General features: G+C 37.4%; 1 protein-coding gene across 1 annotated transcript in view; it reads right to left on the bottom strand.

Moving 5' to 3' along the window:
• LOC145978617 (adhesion G protein-coupled receptor L2-like) overlaps nt 1–12,609 on the bottom strand; it is a 45,290-nt gene that overhangs the window by 14,686 nt on the left and 17,995 nt on the right. Inside the window, exons 4-7 of the mRNA XM_083111347.1 lie at nt 9,928–9,951; nt 7,407–7,562; nt 5,365–5,493; nt 4,091–4,335 (exon numbers count right to left, since the gene is read on the bottom strand). Of these exons, the coding sequence (XP_082967473.1) occupies nt 4,091–4,335; nt 5,365–5,493; nt 7,407–7,562; nt 9,928–9,951 (554 nt within the window). The remainder of the gene's footprint in view (nt 1–4,090; nt 4,336–5,364; nt 5,494–7,406; nt 7,563–9,927; nt 9,952–12,609) is intronic.

Here is a 12,609-nt window from a genome sequence, read left to right as displayed (position 1 = left end):
ATAATGTGAGCACAGAAATATGAATAGTATATTTCCACATGTATCGTGTATTTTCAGATTTTTAAAAATTATTTGGCAATAGATATAGGATCATGATACTACACCTTTTGTTATTTGTTTACTATATTTGAAACAAATAATCACACCATGCAGTAATGAAGAAGTAATAATTATCACAATGCAATTTATTTTATTTTTTAATTTATTTTGTTGAACAGTATTACTTAACAAAACCATATACAATATCATTGAACAGAAATATAGTTGATGACATTTAACATGGTGAAAATTCTGTATATGAAATTTAAGCATTGCCAGTAGGATGAATTATTTTTGCTTGCTATTTGGAGTAGATTTAGTATAAATCAGTATTGTGAATCACTGAAACTGATAATAATGACTAAATGTCTGAAGTATTTTGAAATTGCACAAAGAAAGCGAAGTTACGGAATTTAACATGAAAAATGTTAAATTCTATATTGTAAATATCTAGTTATTTACTAGTACACACCAAAGGATCCAGGTTTGAATTTGACCTTGGTTTGTTTGTTCCTTTCTGATTCTTCATTAATTTCCAGTGTTTGGAAGTAACTTGTTACAAGTAACTCTGTTTCAAGTAACAGTTACTTTTTTTGAGGAATTGTAACTGTAACTAGTTACTTTTAAAATCAAGTAGCTGTAACTGTAACAGAGTTACTTTTTTCAGCAGAAGTAACGTTTCAACAGTTACTTCTACAGTTACTTTAAGACACTTAAATTTCAAACTTGAATATTTGTGACACAGGAGAAGAGCTAAATTTGGCAACTTTAAAGATTTTCGTGGAATCACCTAAGCCAAAATTTCAAGGCTGACTGAAAGCACAGACACAAACTATCTTCTTGTTTCCTTGTTAAAAGAGCAGAGGGGGTGGGGGAGGGTGGGAAGTGCATTTAATCCTTCCCAGGGCCAGGTCTTTTGTCTTGTCAAAGATTTCCAGGTATCAACGTTCCTCATACTGAGAATGGAATCTGCTTCAGGAAGTCGCCTATGGTATAACAAACAGGTCCACTCGACTGATAACTTCAGAACAACGATTTCTTTTATTTGATTTCTGAGAACGATAGACAATGCAAGTACTTTGTTGGTGCTGATTTTTTGCAGTGGTAAATGGCTACTGTTCGCAAACCAAAATCCACGAATGAACATATGAACACCTACAGGTATGTCAACATGGATCTTAAATAGTTCTTTATTTTTGCGATTTCATGTTCGCCTATGCATGATGTATGTTTGCTTATAGACTGAAGGGTCTGTGTCGCTACATGCATATTAACAGTTGTGAAATATAAATAATTACTTGAATACTAATAAATTGCATCGTTGCCTTGTAACCAAGGGGTCCCGGGTTCTATACCAGGTGGAGGCATAGTGGTTTGGATTCCACTTAAAACTGTAGGTCCAGTCCCGATTAGCCTTTCTGTGCATAAAGTGGACTTTAAACAACAATTCAACATCTAATAAATAGCATAACATATTTAATAATAATCCAGTCCCAAAATTTAGTATTGTCCACCAACTACTACTGCGGGACAGCATAGGCGTGCACAGACCCTCTGAAATGTGCTGCACTCCTTGTCTGCCAAACAATTGTGTTCATGCATTTAAGATAATACTGTATAGTAGCAAGAATCTGAAGTACTTGGTAGTTATAACTTCTCTCTCTCTGGTCATTTACAATGCATTACAGAAAACAATGAAATTGCAAGCGAAGCGAGCAAGAAAATTTTTTCATCCAAATTTTTGCAAACTGAAAACAATATTGATTTATTATGGTATAAAAAATTTCATGGGCCGCCATGGCATTATTTTACAATTTTTTGCTTTTGGCTACCAGGGCCAACTCCCGCTGCCCCCTACCTACGGCTCTGAACTTCAGAAGACTGTAAGAAAAGGAGATATTGCAAGTGAAGCGAGCAAGAAAATTTTACGAATTGTATTTTATTGTACAAAATTTGATGTCGAGATGGCAATTGCCCCTATGTGCCCCCCCCCCCTTCCCCGCAGGTCCACTTGGCTGTCTGGAAGAAATAATGCAAGAAAGACCACAAAACAAATTCAATCTTGAGTATATTTTTGTCCTGCAACTCTTAGATTCTACTAGTCTTGCATCCTTTTACCTCAATGTTTGCCCCCCCCCCCTTGCTCTCTAGAACTGATTTCCATCCAAGGTTGGGGAGGGGCAATAAGAGTATAATATCATTTAATAATGGCGATAAGATTCATCTACACTAAATTTCTAAGTGCAAGTATAATGTAGGGACACAGACATCTAGAATGGGGCAAGGATGGTCAAACCTCCCCCTTAGAAATCGAATGTCGACCTAAATATATACATTTCACACGTATAATTTGATTATCATAGTAATTTACATTAATGCGATAGTTTCAAATTCAAGTGGTGTTTTTGAGGGGGGGCAACACTATTATCGGGATAATATGCCCCATGGAAAAAAACTACTTTCTTTTTCCCTCCGTGGAAAAAATCTGCGGACGTCCATGATTATGGGGACAATTGCCCCCACCTTGCGGAAGCCTATGTGGTACAGCATGGGTCAAGTCTGTCGAGGCTTTCGGCCTGTGTATAGGACCGGTGGCAATGGCAACCCACTATCAAGAGGAAATTGGGGCAAAAATGTAACAATCTCTATAATTTGACGTTTTCCATGCCCTTTCACCAAGGGTCTACGGAAGAAAGACAAATAAATAAATAAAGCTATGAGTGAGTAGCGTAACACAGTCTCAGAAATCTCTATAACGGATGAGGGTTCGATATTCTGTCTCCCCACATCACCTCATTACTGTGTCTACGAAAATAACAAATCCAAAATTCTTGACTTTCCTCGACCTTTCTATCCTTTTTTATACCTTCTTTTCCCTTTATCTTAACATTTATTTAATAGACCCATACTGAAGGTTTAGTTGAAAATTGAGAAAATATATATTTTTATTCAATGAAAAACCCTTACCACAAGGCTGGTTAAGACGAAAACTGAAGCTGTACTTAAACAAGAGATTTAGACTTGCTTTAATTATTAATGAATGTAAAAATTAATTCTTCATACTTCACCCTGGGTGGGGAATGACCACATAATCCTTATTTAATATTTTTACAAAAGCTTCAAGCATACAATAATGTAATTCTTAAGAAACAAAGTGAAGAAATCTTAACCACAACTCAATACAATTTTAGATTTCCAAATATTCTATTTACCAGTACAGTTACAATGTAAATTCACTATACTGTAAAAAAAAGTAGCAAAAATTCTTGACCACAAGCATCATTTCTTGACATTCTTGACTGGTAGACACCCTGTTGAAGATCTCCACACCTCTGGGTAGGATTGTGGGAGGGAGACTGCCAGTCGGGAGATAGGCCAAGACCCTTAAAGGGCTGTCGAGCTGCTAATTAGCTGTGCGCGTGTGTCTAGTTAAATAGATGTTTTTCTATTTAAAATGTGTGTTATTTATCTATTATTGTTATAGGGAATTCAAAAAGTGGTTTTCGTATTTGAAACTCAATCCACCCCACTCCACGAGAAATAATTGGTAATTTGTTCCCTCCCTACAAGAATACATTCCGCCTCTACTGAATAATATAAATATGTGAAGACTTATATAATTAAGGCTTATTAAAGACTTACGTACCAACCAGAAGCATAAATAATGCATGCAAGTCTTCACATATTATATTTTTCCAATTAATGATCATCAGTACACACAATGCAATTGCTTGCAAGAAAATTGTCAGTACGAAGTAACTGTAAAAGTAACACAGTAATTTTATGAGCACCAGTAAACTGAGTTACTTTTTTAAATTAGTAACTGTAATTCTGTTATTTTTTGAGGCAAGTTACTAGTTATTTTAAAAAAGTAACTTTCCGAACACTGTTAATTTCATCTAATCAACATTTATTTTTATTGTTGTGGATAGCCAAAATTGCCAGAAAAACATTGTGCAATGAAAAAAGAAAAAGAAAATTTATTTTCTAGTACAGATGAATTGAGCAAATTGTTCATTACCCCTGTAAGCAAATTTAAAAGTTTACTTACTCTGTATTCGAAAATGTCTGCTGGCATAAGGAGCAGAATGTGAGATAATGCTAGTGCTATTTCCATGTTCATTTGAATAACCCTGTCTGGAGTGAAGATTCCAAAGATCAAGAATAGAAGCAGCGTTAAACCAACAAAGATAAGCAGTACTGTGCTTGCAGTCCGTGTTAACACCACGGCCACCATCTTTTGCTCTGGTGGCAGAGTGGGTATCGGTCTGGGTGTTGGAGACGATGGTTGAGGACCTGTAAAAAGGAAGTTTGCACTTTCTTGTGTATATTATGTTTAGCTGACAATTTTATTCCGTGAAGATTGCCTTGATAATAGTAATTAGTAAATAACCTTGAGCTGTTGGGAGATTTTCAGACATGCGATTCAAATGTGCAGTGACACATATACATTATAAAAACCTTAAAAGGGAAACTACTTATCACAGAGAGTTGGAGCTTTTCAAAGGAAAGGGGGGACACATTCTTGTCAGAAGTTAAATATTTTTATTGTCCCTCCCAACCAGCGCCTGAAGTGAAAAATGTTAGCTCGGGAGATGTTTGATTCAGCCTTGATGTTAGCTGGGGGGGGGGGGGGTGTTCTCTTATGGGTTAATATGGTACCAATGAGATGACTGGGGGGATGCTTTGTGAAAATATTGCTAGCTAGGGGTGGGGATACCAACTCCCTGCAACTTCGAGCACTGCTCCCAACAAATGTAGTTAGAACATTAAGAAAAAATAAGAATTTGAAAATTCACCCAGATATATTCGTTTGACATGTCGCTATGGTCCAACCAAATCTAATTATGCTTTTATGAAAATGAGATTTCAAAATTTTTCTCCCTGTATAAGTCCTACCTGTTCTATCAAAGATAATCAAATACCTACCCCCTATAACAAACACTTCTCATTTAGTGATATTTTACTATTTAATTTTTCTTGTATGTACAAATTGCTTGCATTGTAGAATTATTTCTCTTGTAATTTTTGGAGATTACAAGTGTAAAAACACAATTTTTGTTGTAACGTTTTGGGGGAACAAAAATTGTGTTTCTAAGCTTGTAACCTCCATCAGCTACAGGAGAAATAATTTTTCTATATATCATCTTATTTGATTTATTTGATTTATTTCAAAAAGCATGCCGCTTTCAACAAACCTAATAGCCATATTGCATTGAAATTCAAGCATGTCATACCTTGGTATGTATTCAAACTAAAAATGAAAACATATATAAAACATCAGGAGTTGTTTCAGAGAACAATGTAGTGATATTCTGAACTTACGAATGCAGGCTGAGCCATCCTCCTTCATTACATAACCCATTGTACACTCGCAGTCTGCTTTTGGGTCTATGTCGGTGCTCAGATCTATACAGTTGGCATATTCTGGACAGGAGTAACCCTCACAAGGAGCTACCAAAATAATTACAACATATTATAAATGTTAGAAATGGTCTGATTAATCTACAGGTTGTTATTTTTAAACAAATTTGTATCAGTCCAAATGATAATTTAATAGGTCTAATATTTCTATAAATAGTGTGACTTGAGTGCATAATTCTGACATTGTGTTTTAATGTATAGTAAATTTCTTGTGACTTGATTTTGCAATAATTCTTTATGCATTCCCAGTCTTGAACCCTGCTAAAAGCATTACTATATCATTGTATTTGTCCCATCATTCATTCATCAGTTAATCAATCGTCCTCATTGTCATAACTGAAGTAGAAAGGTGGAAAGTAAAATTTTGTAATGTTTGCTTTCTTTTTCTCTGCCCCAATCCATTATCTCTAATGGATCAAAGTTATTTAGGTTTTGTACATAATGTTGGCCATTTTATGTTTCATTAGTACACTATCTCTTATTTGTAAATTCTATATAATTATCCAGAAATCTCATGTCCCTAATTAACATAAAATAATTTCACCTACCATGTATATTGTAGTTACAGGTGGTGGATAAATTAATATGAATATTCATATGTAAACAGGTTGTAATTCATCCTTGCAGTACAGCCATATCATGTGGTGCAGAAGTCTGTTCTGCACCACATGATATGGCTGTACTGCAAGGATGAATTACAACCTGTTTACATACTAGACAAGTCTGTTGTCTAGTGATCACGAAGGTGGATGTATCAGTTTATCAGCAGCAGTTGTACGGCTTGTATATGAACATTGTGCTACCAGTCAAACACTTATGTCTTGCCTCTCAGGCTTCCAAAAACACATACATGATCATTGAAGTGCACCTAGCTGGAGCCTCAGTGATGAAAACAGCCAACGTTGCAGGTGTTGCAAGGAGCACGGTGTCAACTGTGGTGACAGTCTACAGATATGTCGTCGAAACAGAACAGTCGACAAAAGTTGAAGATCACAGACAGGAATATAAGGGTGTTGAAGTGGGTAGTGGACCAAAAGAACAAGACAAGGGTGTCCCAGATAACCTCTGAGACGAACTGCATCTTCGTCAGGACAACCAAAAGTATCCAACAAGAACTACCTTCTGCAAACATGTCAGAGCAGTTATTCCAACACTATTGGTGATACCACGTAATGCTGTGAATCATCAAAAATAGTGTCGAGATCACAGAGGCTGGACACAGCAGCAGTGGGAACAGGTCATGTGGTCTGACTAATTTGCATTCAAATAATCCAAGACCACTGGACGTGCTTAGGCATGGTAGATGCCTGCAAAAGCCTTTCACATTGACTGTCTCCTTCCTATTGTTAAGCATGGAGGGGATGGGGTGTTCTGTAATGGTGTGGGGTCACAGCAGAGGAATATCGCAGCATTCTGGATAATCATCTCCATCCTATGATCCAGACTGTGTTCCTGGGCGTACAACCTGTATTCCAAAATGGCAATGCCCCCTTTCACACTGCTCAGTGCATCAAAGCATGGTTTTGTGAGCACGAGGATGAAGTTTAATATCGCATCTGACCTTGTCAGTCACCTGATCTTAACATAATTGAGCATTTGTGGAGTATTTTGGAGGCCAGTGTGTGCTACGTTTCACCTCCAGCAACACTTTCTGAACTAGAGACCGCTTTGCATGAGGAATGGATGTGTACTCCCTTGAACATTGTGAATGACCTATATTTCTCCATCTCACGTTGAATACAGGTTGTAATTCAGGCCAAGAGTTGGCCAACCCCCCACTGATAAAAATTTTGTGTCCTTTCACAGTGTTCATATTTTTTTGTCTACCGCCTGCACCTTAAAGTATTGCCAGATCCTCAATCAACTGACCTAAATAATATATATATATATCAAGTACATTAGAAAAATGCATATACATATTTTTATTGCATTTATCCACTTACATTCACAAGTTGTATGATTCCATGAGTTACAGTCTTCAGTTTCTTCATTTCTTTGAGTACTTTCACATATTTTTTTGTCTGTTCCACATAGCATCACCCTTTTTCGAGTTCCTCTGGCACAGTCTGCACTACAATTTGACCACTCGCTCCATTCAACTAAAAATAAATGTAACATTAGTGCAAAATAAAATTATGTGCTAAGCTTTCAGAGCATTAAATATAAAATTATTGCATTGTATTTCTTTTCAGGATAAAACAATATTTAAAGATTGTTTGAATAATTGTTAAGTTATGTTCTAGGCTAATTGAATTTCTTTTATTTGTCAAAAGTTTTTTTAAAACCATTTTGCAATAAATTATACTTGCGCAGATAACAAAGATTTAGTTAACATTTTTGAAGAAACAATTACATTTTTGTTACATATTTGTTTAAATCACTAACTCACCTCTGCCAAAGGAACTATTACAGAGGTTGTTCCGTCTACGTTTGGCCGATTTCGTTCCTCCCCCTCTCCCGGGCAGATTGGACTCACCCGAACTGACGCATGGCATCCTGCAGTGTTGTGCAGTGACTGTCTGGGAACGGAGTTGTTTATCCACGCGGACAAAAATAAGGCACAAAACAGGACCATTGTTGTGAGTGTTGTGTAAAATCTTTTTCCAAGTGTGTGGGTTTCCGCTCTGTGACCAACATGCCGCCCAAACTAAGTCGGTTTTGGGAAGGCTATGTTGCGGCTCTTTATGATGCCCAGTTTAGTGTTTCTGTCATTAGAAAACAGTGCAAGAAGAATGGTTGCAACATCAGTTTAAGTGGAATAAAAAATGTTATTAAAAAGTACAAGAGCAACGAACCTCCACCATTTGGATCACCAACGAAGTTGCCTAGGAAGCGGAAATGCACCGAGGCCACCACTACCATGCAGAGGAAACTGCGCAAAATGGCAATGCAAGAAAATCCGCCAACACAAAGGTGTATGGCTAATCGTCTTGACGTGTCTTTGGGGACTGTGAGCCGGACCTTACACCATCAACTCAAGCTGGAAAAAGTCATGAAAGCTCGCTGCCATCTTCTCACGGATGCCCACCAAAAGGAACGAAAGTGTAACGCCCGGAAGCTGTACGAACGGCATCTGGCAAAACAAAGGTGGAAGCACGTCGTAACGCTCGATGAAGCATGGATCTACCTTTCCGACTGCGGTAAACCGAGAGCCATCATGTACCGAGAGAAAGGCGCAAAGAACTTCAGAAGGTGGGTCCGTGTATGTAAAGAATCCTTCCCAAAAGGGTTCATGGTCGTTACTGGTTACTGTTACCGAGGTAAACTGAAGATTCGTAGGGTGGCGAAGAACTGCAAAATAAACTCGCAGTATTATCAGGAGCAGATCATGCGGCCGATCTACGAGCATGAGATTCCAACAATGTACGGAAATGATGCCAATCTGGTGCGCATTCACATGGACAAGGCCTCATCACATACTTCACGATCGTCCCTCGCATTCTACAGGGAGATGGAGGAGGCAAGTGGTATACAGGTGATACCTTTCAATGAAGTACCTGTTAAATCTCCAGACGCAAGTCCTATGGACTATTGTGGATTTGGCTTGCTGAAGCGGGCTTTGGGAAAACGGCATGTGACAACTGTGGAAGGACTTTGGAAAGCTGTGCAAAGTGAATGGGACAAGATTCCCCTCCCAGTTCTCAGAGAAGCCTATTACAGTGGAAATTACGCTGTCGGGCTATTGTTAGGAACCAAGGGACACACATCGAGCACTTACGTACCTGGCGCCATGGATTCGTCTAAATTTTGGGGTAAGTCAAAATTGGCCAAATGTAGACGGAACAACCTCTGTATAACTGTTCGTTTACAATATGGTTTAATAGATAAAATAAAAGTGTGAAACATTTTATGGTTAGCATCACATCACTAGTGTCACCATGGAAGAAACAAGATGAATTTATCACAAAATAACTAATGGCAATTTTTTTTATCTGAACTTACTCCTCATGATTTATGAATCTGTATGCATGCATGCATATTGATTTCTTCTAGGGATGGGCCGATATGAAAATTTAGCCGATACCGGTAAAGTACCTATATAAAATTTACCGACACCGATAACCGATATTCTACCGATCCGATATAAATTTAGAAATGGTCCTTGAACACCCTGAAAGGTTCTTTGACCTCCTTAATAAATGTGTGTTTCAAGGCGACTGCAGTGAAAAAGAAATAGCATATTTAGACATTTACTTTTTTAGAAAATAGGGAATGGAGATTATCCATAAAAATTACAACAAAATGGCAGGATTTTGCACTAAATTATCATATATATATATATTGATATATCAGATTGGTAAAATAATCGTTAATTTTACCGATAAACCGATACACCAATCGGCTGATACTGATAGAGTACAAATTAATCGGTCCCATCCCTTATTTCTTCAAAAGTGCAAAGCTTTAAAACTACTATGTGTACAGAATGGCTGCCTGAAACTATAAATAGTCTGTATAACTTACCGAATTCCACAACCTTGCTTGAGTCTAGAATGGAAGATATTTATTATTTAACTGTTTTGAATAGGGAAGAGCATGATTAACTTTTTAAGAGAAATTCAAGAATTATCTTCAATACATGAATATTTTACTTTTACATAGTTCTCTTTAATGTCATAGTATTAATTATATATATTTTTTCAATGTAGCTCAAAAAGTTAAACAAATTGAATGAGTGAGTATATGTGTATTTTTTACAAATGTAATCATATTACAAAATTCTATAAAGAAAAATATTAAAATATGTAACTTTCCTCCAGAACATTATCTTCAAATGCTGATAACAAGAATAAAATTTGCAAATGAATACTCTGCTCCCACAAATGAATTGGTAATTGAGGATTTATAATGATGAAGCGAAGGTCATCAATTGGACATGGGATCATTGTCAGGTACTAGAGCATGACAAATACATGTATGTAAGTCACTGGAAGATAGATATTAAGAAGCGAACCAATGTTGAATTTTATTTGAAATGACTAAACCGTTTATTAGGACCATATCTCATTAGTTTATAGCATGTTATGAACGATTCATTGCAGAAGTTCTATTGAGAAATCAGAGCTAGAGATGCATATTAACTTGGAGTAGGTTAAAGGTTTATCCTGCTTTAATGTTTTCTTGATTTTTCTTTTCTTAATGAACAGCTATATGATAGACTAGCGACCTGCTCTCAGAGATGTATAATACACACGGAACCATCTGTTCAGGATTTTTGTTTATAATATCAATATTTTTCATGTTTCTAGGTTCAGGGGATTGGACTGTATACATCCTACCTTAGGGGTTGAATTTTGAAAACCCTGTTCTTAGTGGGTGCTTACATTATAAGGGGAAACATCCCTAAACTTTCATATTTCTAGGCCCATGGGTTTGGGTTGTGCACTGACATTGATCAGTGAGTGAGTGAGGACACACTCTTTCATATAACAAGGAATTACCTTCAAATGACTTTATCACCTTCAAAATAATCATCAGAGGAGGCAATACACTTTGACCAGCATTTGTGCAGGTCTTGGATACATGTTGATGGTCATTGACAGTAAGTGTTCACAAAATATGCGTAACATTTAATTTAATGTCCGTGACGTCGTCAAATCTTTGCCATTTCATAGCCATCTTAAGATGGGAAAAAGGAAAAATCAGCAGGCGATAAGTCCAGAGAATATGGAGGGTGATTGATCACTGTCACTGAATGCTTAGCAAGGTATTGTTGTACAGACAATGCGGTATGAGGCTGAGCATTATCGTGTCACAGAAACCATTGGCCGGAATCACAGAGGTCCTTCCTAACCTGCTTCATCCTGTTTCTGAGTCGACCTAGCACTTCCTTGTTCCTTGTAATACCACTGATTGACTGGTTTTCAGGGACAAATTCATGGTAGATCAGTCCTTGGGAATCAAAAAATGCGATCAGCATCACCATTGTCTTCGATTTTGACGTCCGTGCTTTTTTCTTGACAGACGAGAACAGTCCTTTCCACTGCGCACTCTGTCTTTTTGTTTCGGGGTCATATTGTAAACACCAGGTTTCATCTTCCGCCATGATGCACTTTAGGAAGTTGTTATCCTGGTCCGCAGTTGCCACCAAATCCTCACAGCACTTTTTCCTTTTGTCTTTTCCTCGTTCTGTCAAAATGCGAGGCACAAAGCGAGCACACACTTTCCTCATTTGCAGGTCCTCGGTTAAAATTAACCTACAGCTTTCTTTGCTGATATGAAGCATGTCTGACAGTTGCTGCATGGTTAAACGTCTATCACCTCTCACCAGTGCACGAACTTTCTCCACATTGTCGTCATTCCTTGACGTTGAAGGGCGTCCTGATCTTGGTTCATCCTCGACACTTTCACGTCCACCTTTGAAATGATTGTACCACTCATACACCTGGGTTCTTGATAATGCTGTATCACCATACACTGCCCGTATCATCTGTAACGTTTCGGTAAACAATTTACCCAATTTGTAACAAAACTTTTGTTGTAACGTTGTTCCATCTTGGTGCGTGTATTTTGTATACCGCTTGCACACGACCTGCATCTGACGCATGCTTACCCTAATACCGACTGCCTGTAACAGGTTGAAACTTGCACTGATGGGATGTTTCGATATAGCTCTTTGCAGTGTTGCCAGAATATGGTACCTTTTTATTTGGTTTGGTTCTTTTTTTTTTTGACAGTTCGGTTTTCTTTTATGGGCAGACCTTGTAGATGACATTGAAGTGACTGTGGAATGAGTACATCAAAGGCATCAACTTAAAATAAATTTGGGGAGGCAAGGTTGGCAGAAACAATATTATGTATATGTAACCATATGTAAATATATATATAATATCTGTCCTTCTCATGAATTTGGGGAGGGGGGGGCAGAAAGTACCTACCCCCCTAAAGTTGTTGCCTATGGAGCACATACTTAACCATACTTCACACTTTTCCTTTAGGCTTGGGATGGGACAACATGCGGTTATTTGGACTTTTTTAGCAGTAGCTTTGTTGAAACTTTTTAAATTAATGTATTTTCAATTGGAAATAGACTTCCTTGTCACATTGTTCTTCCAGAGTCATTCAGATAGCATGCACTGGATCTGTGAAATTCCCTTGTGCAGTCAGTCCACAATAAAAAAAAAAAAGGTAAAGTGCTCCCCTGTG

Source organism: Lepisma saccharinum, chromosome 25, assembly GCF_977018435.1.
Source record: "Lepisma saccharinum chromosome 25, izLepSacc3.1, whole genome shotgun sequence".
Lineage (NCBI taxonomy): Eukaryota > Metazoa > Arthropoda > Insecta > Zygentoma > Lepismatidae > Lepisma > Lepisma saccharinum.
This window is presented reverse-complemented; position numbering and strand designations above follow the sequence as displayed.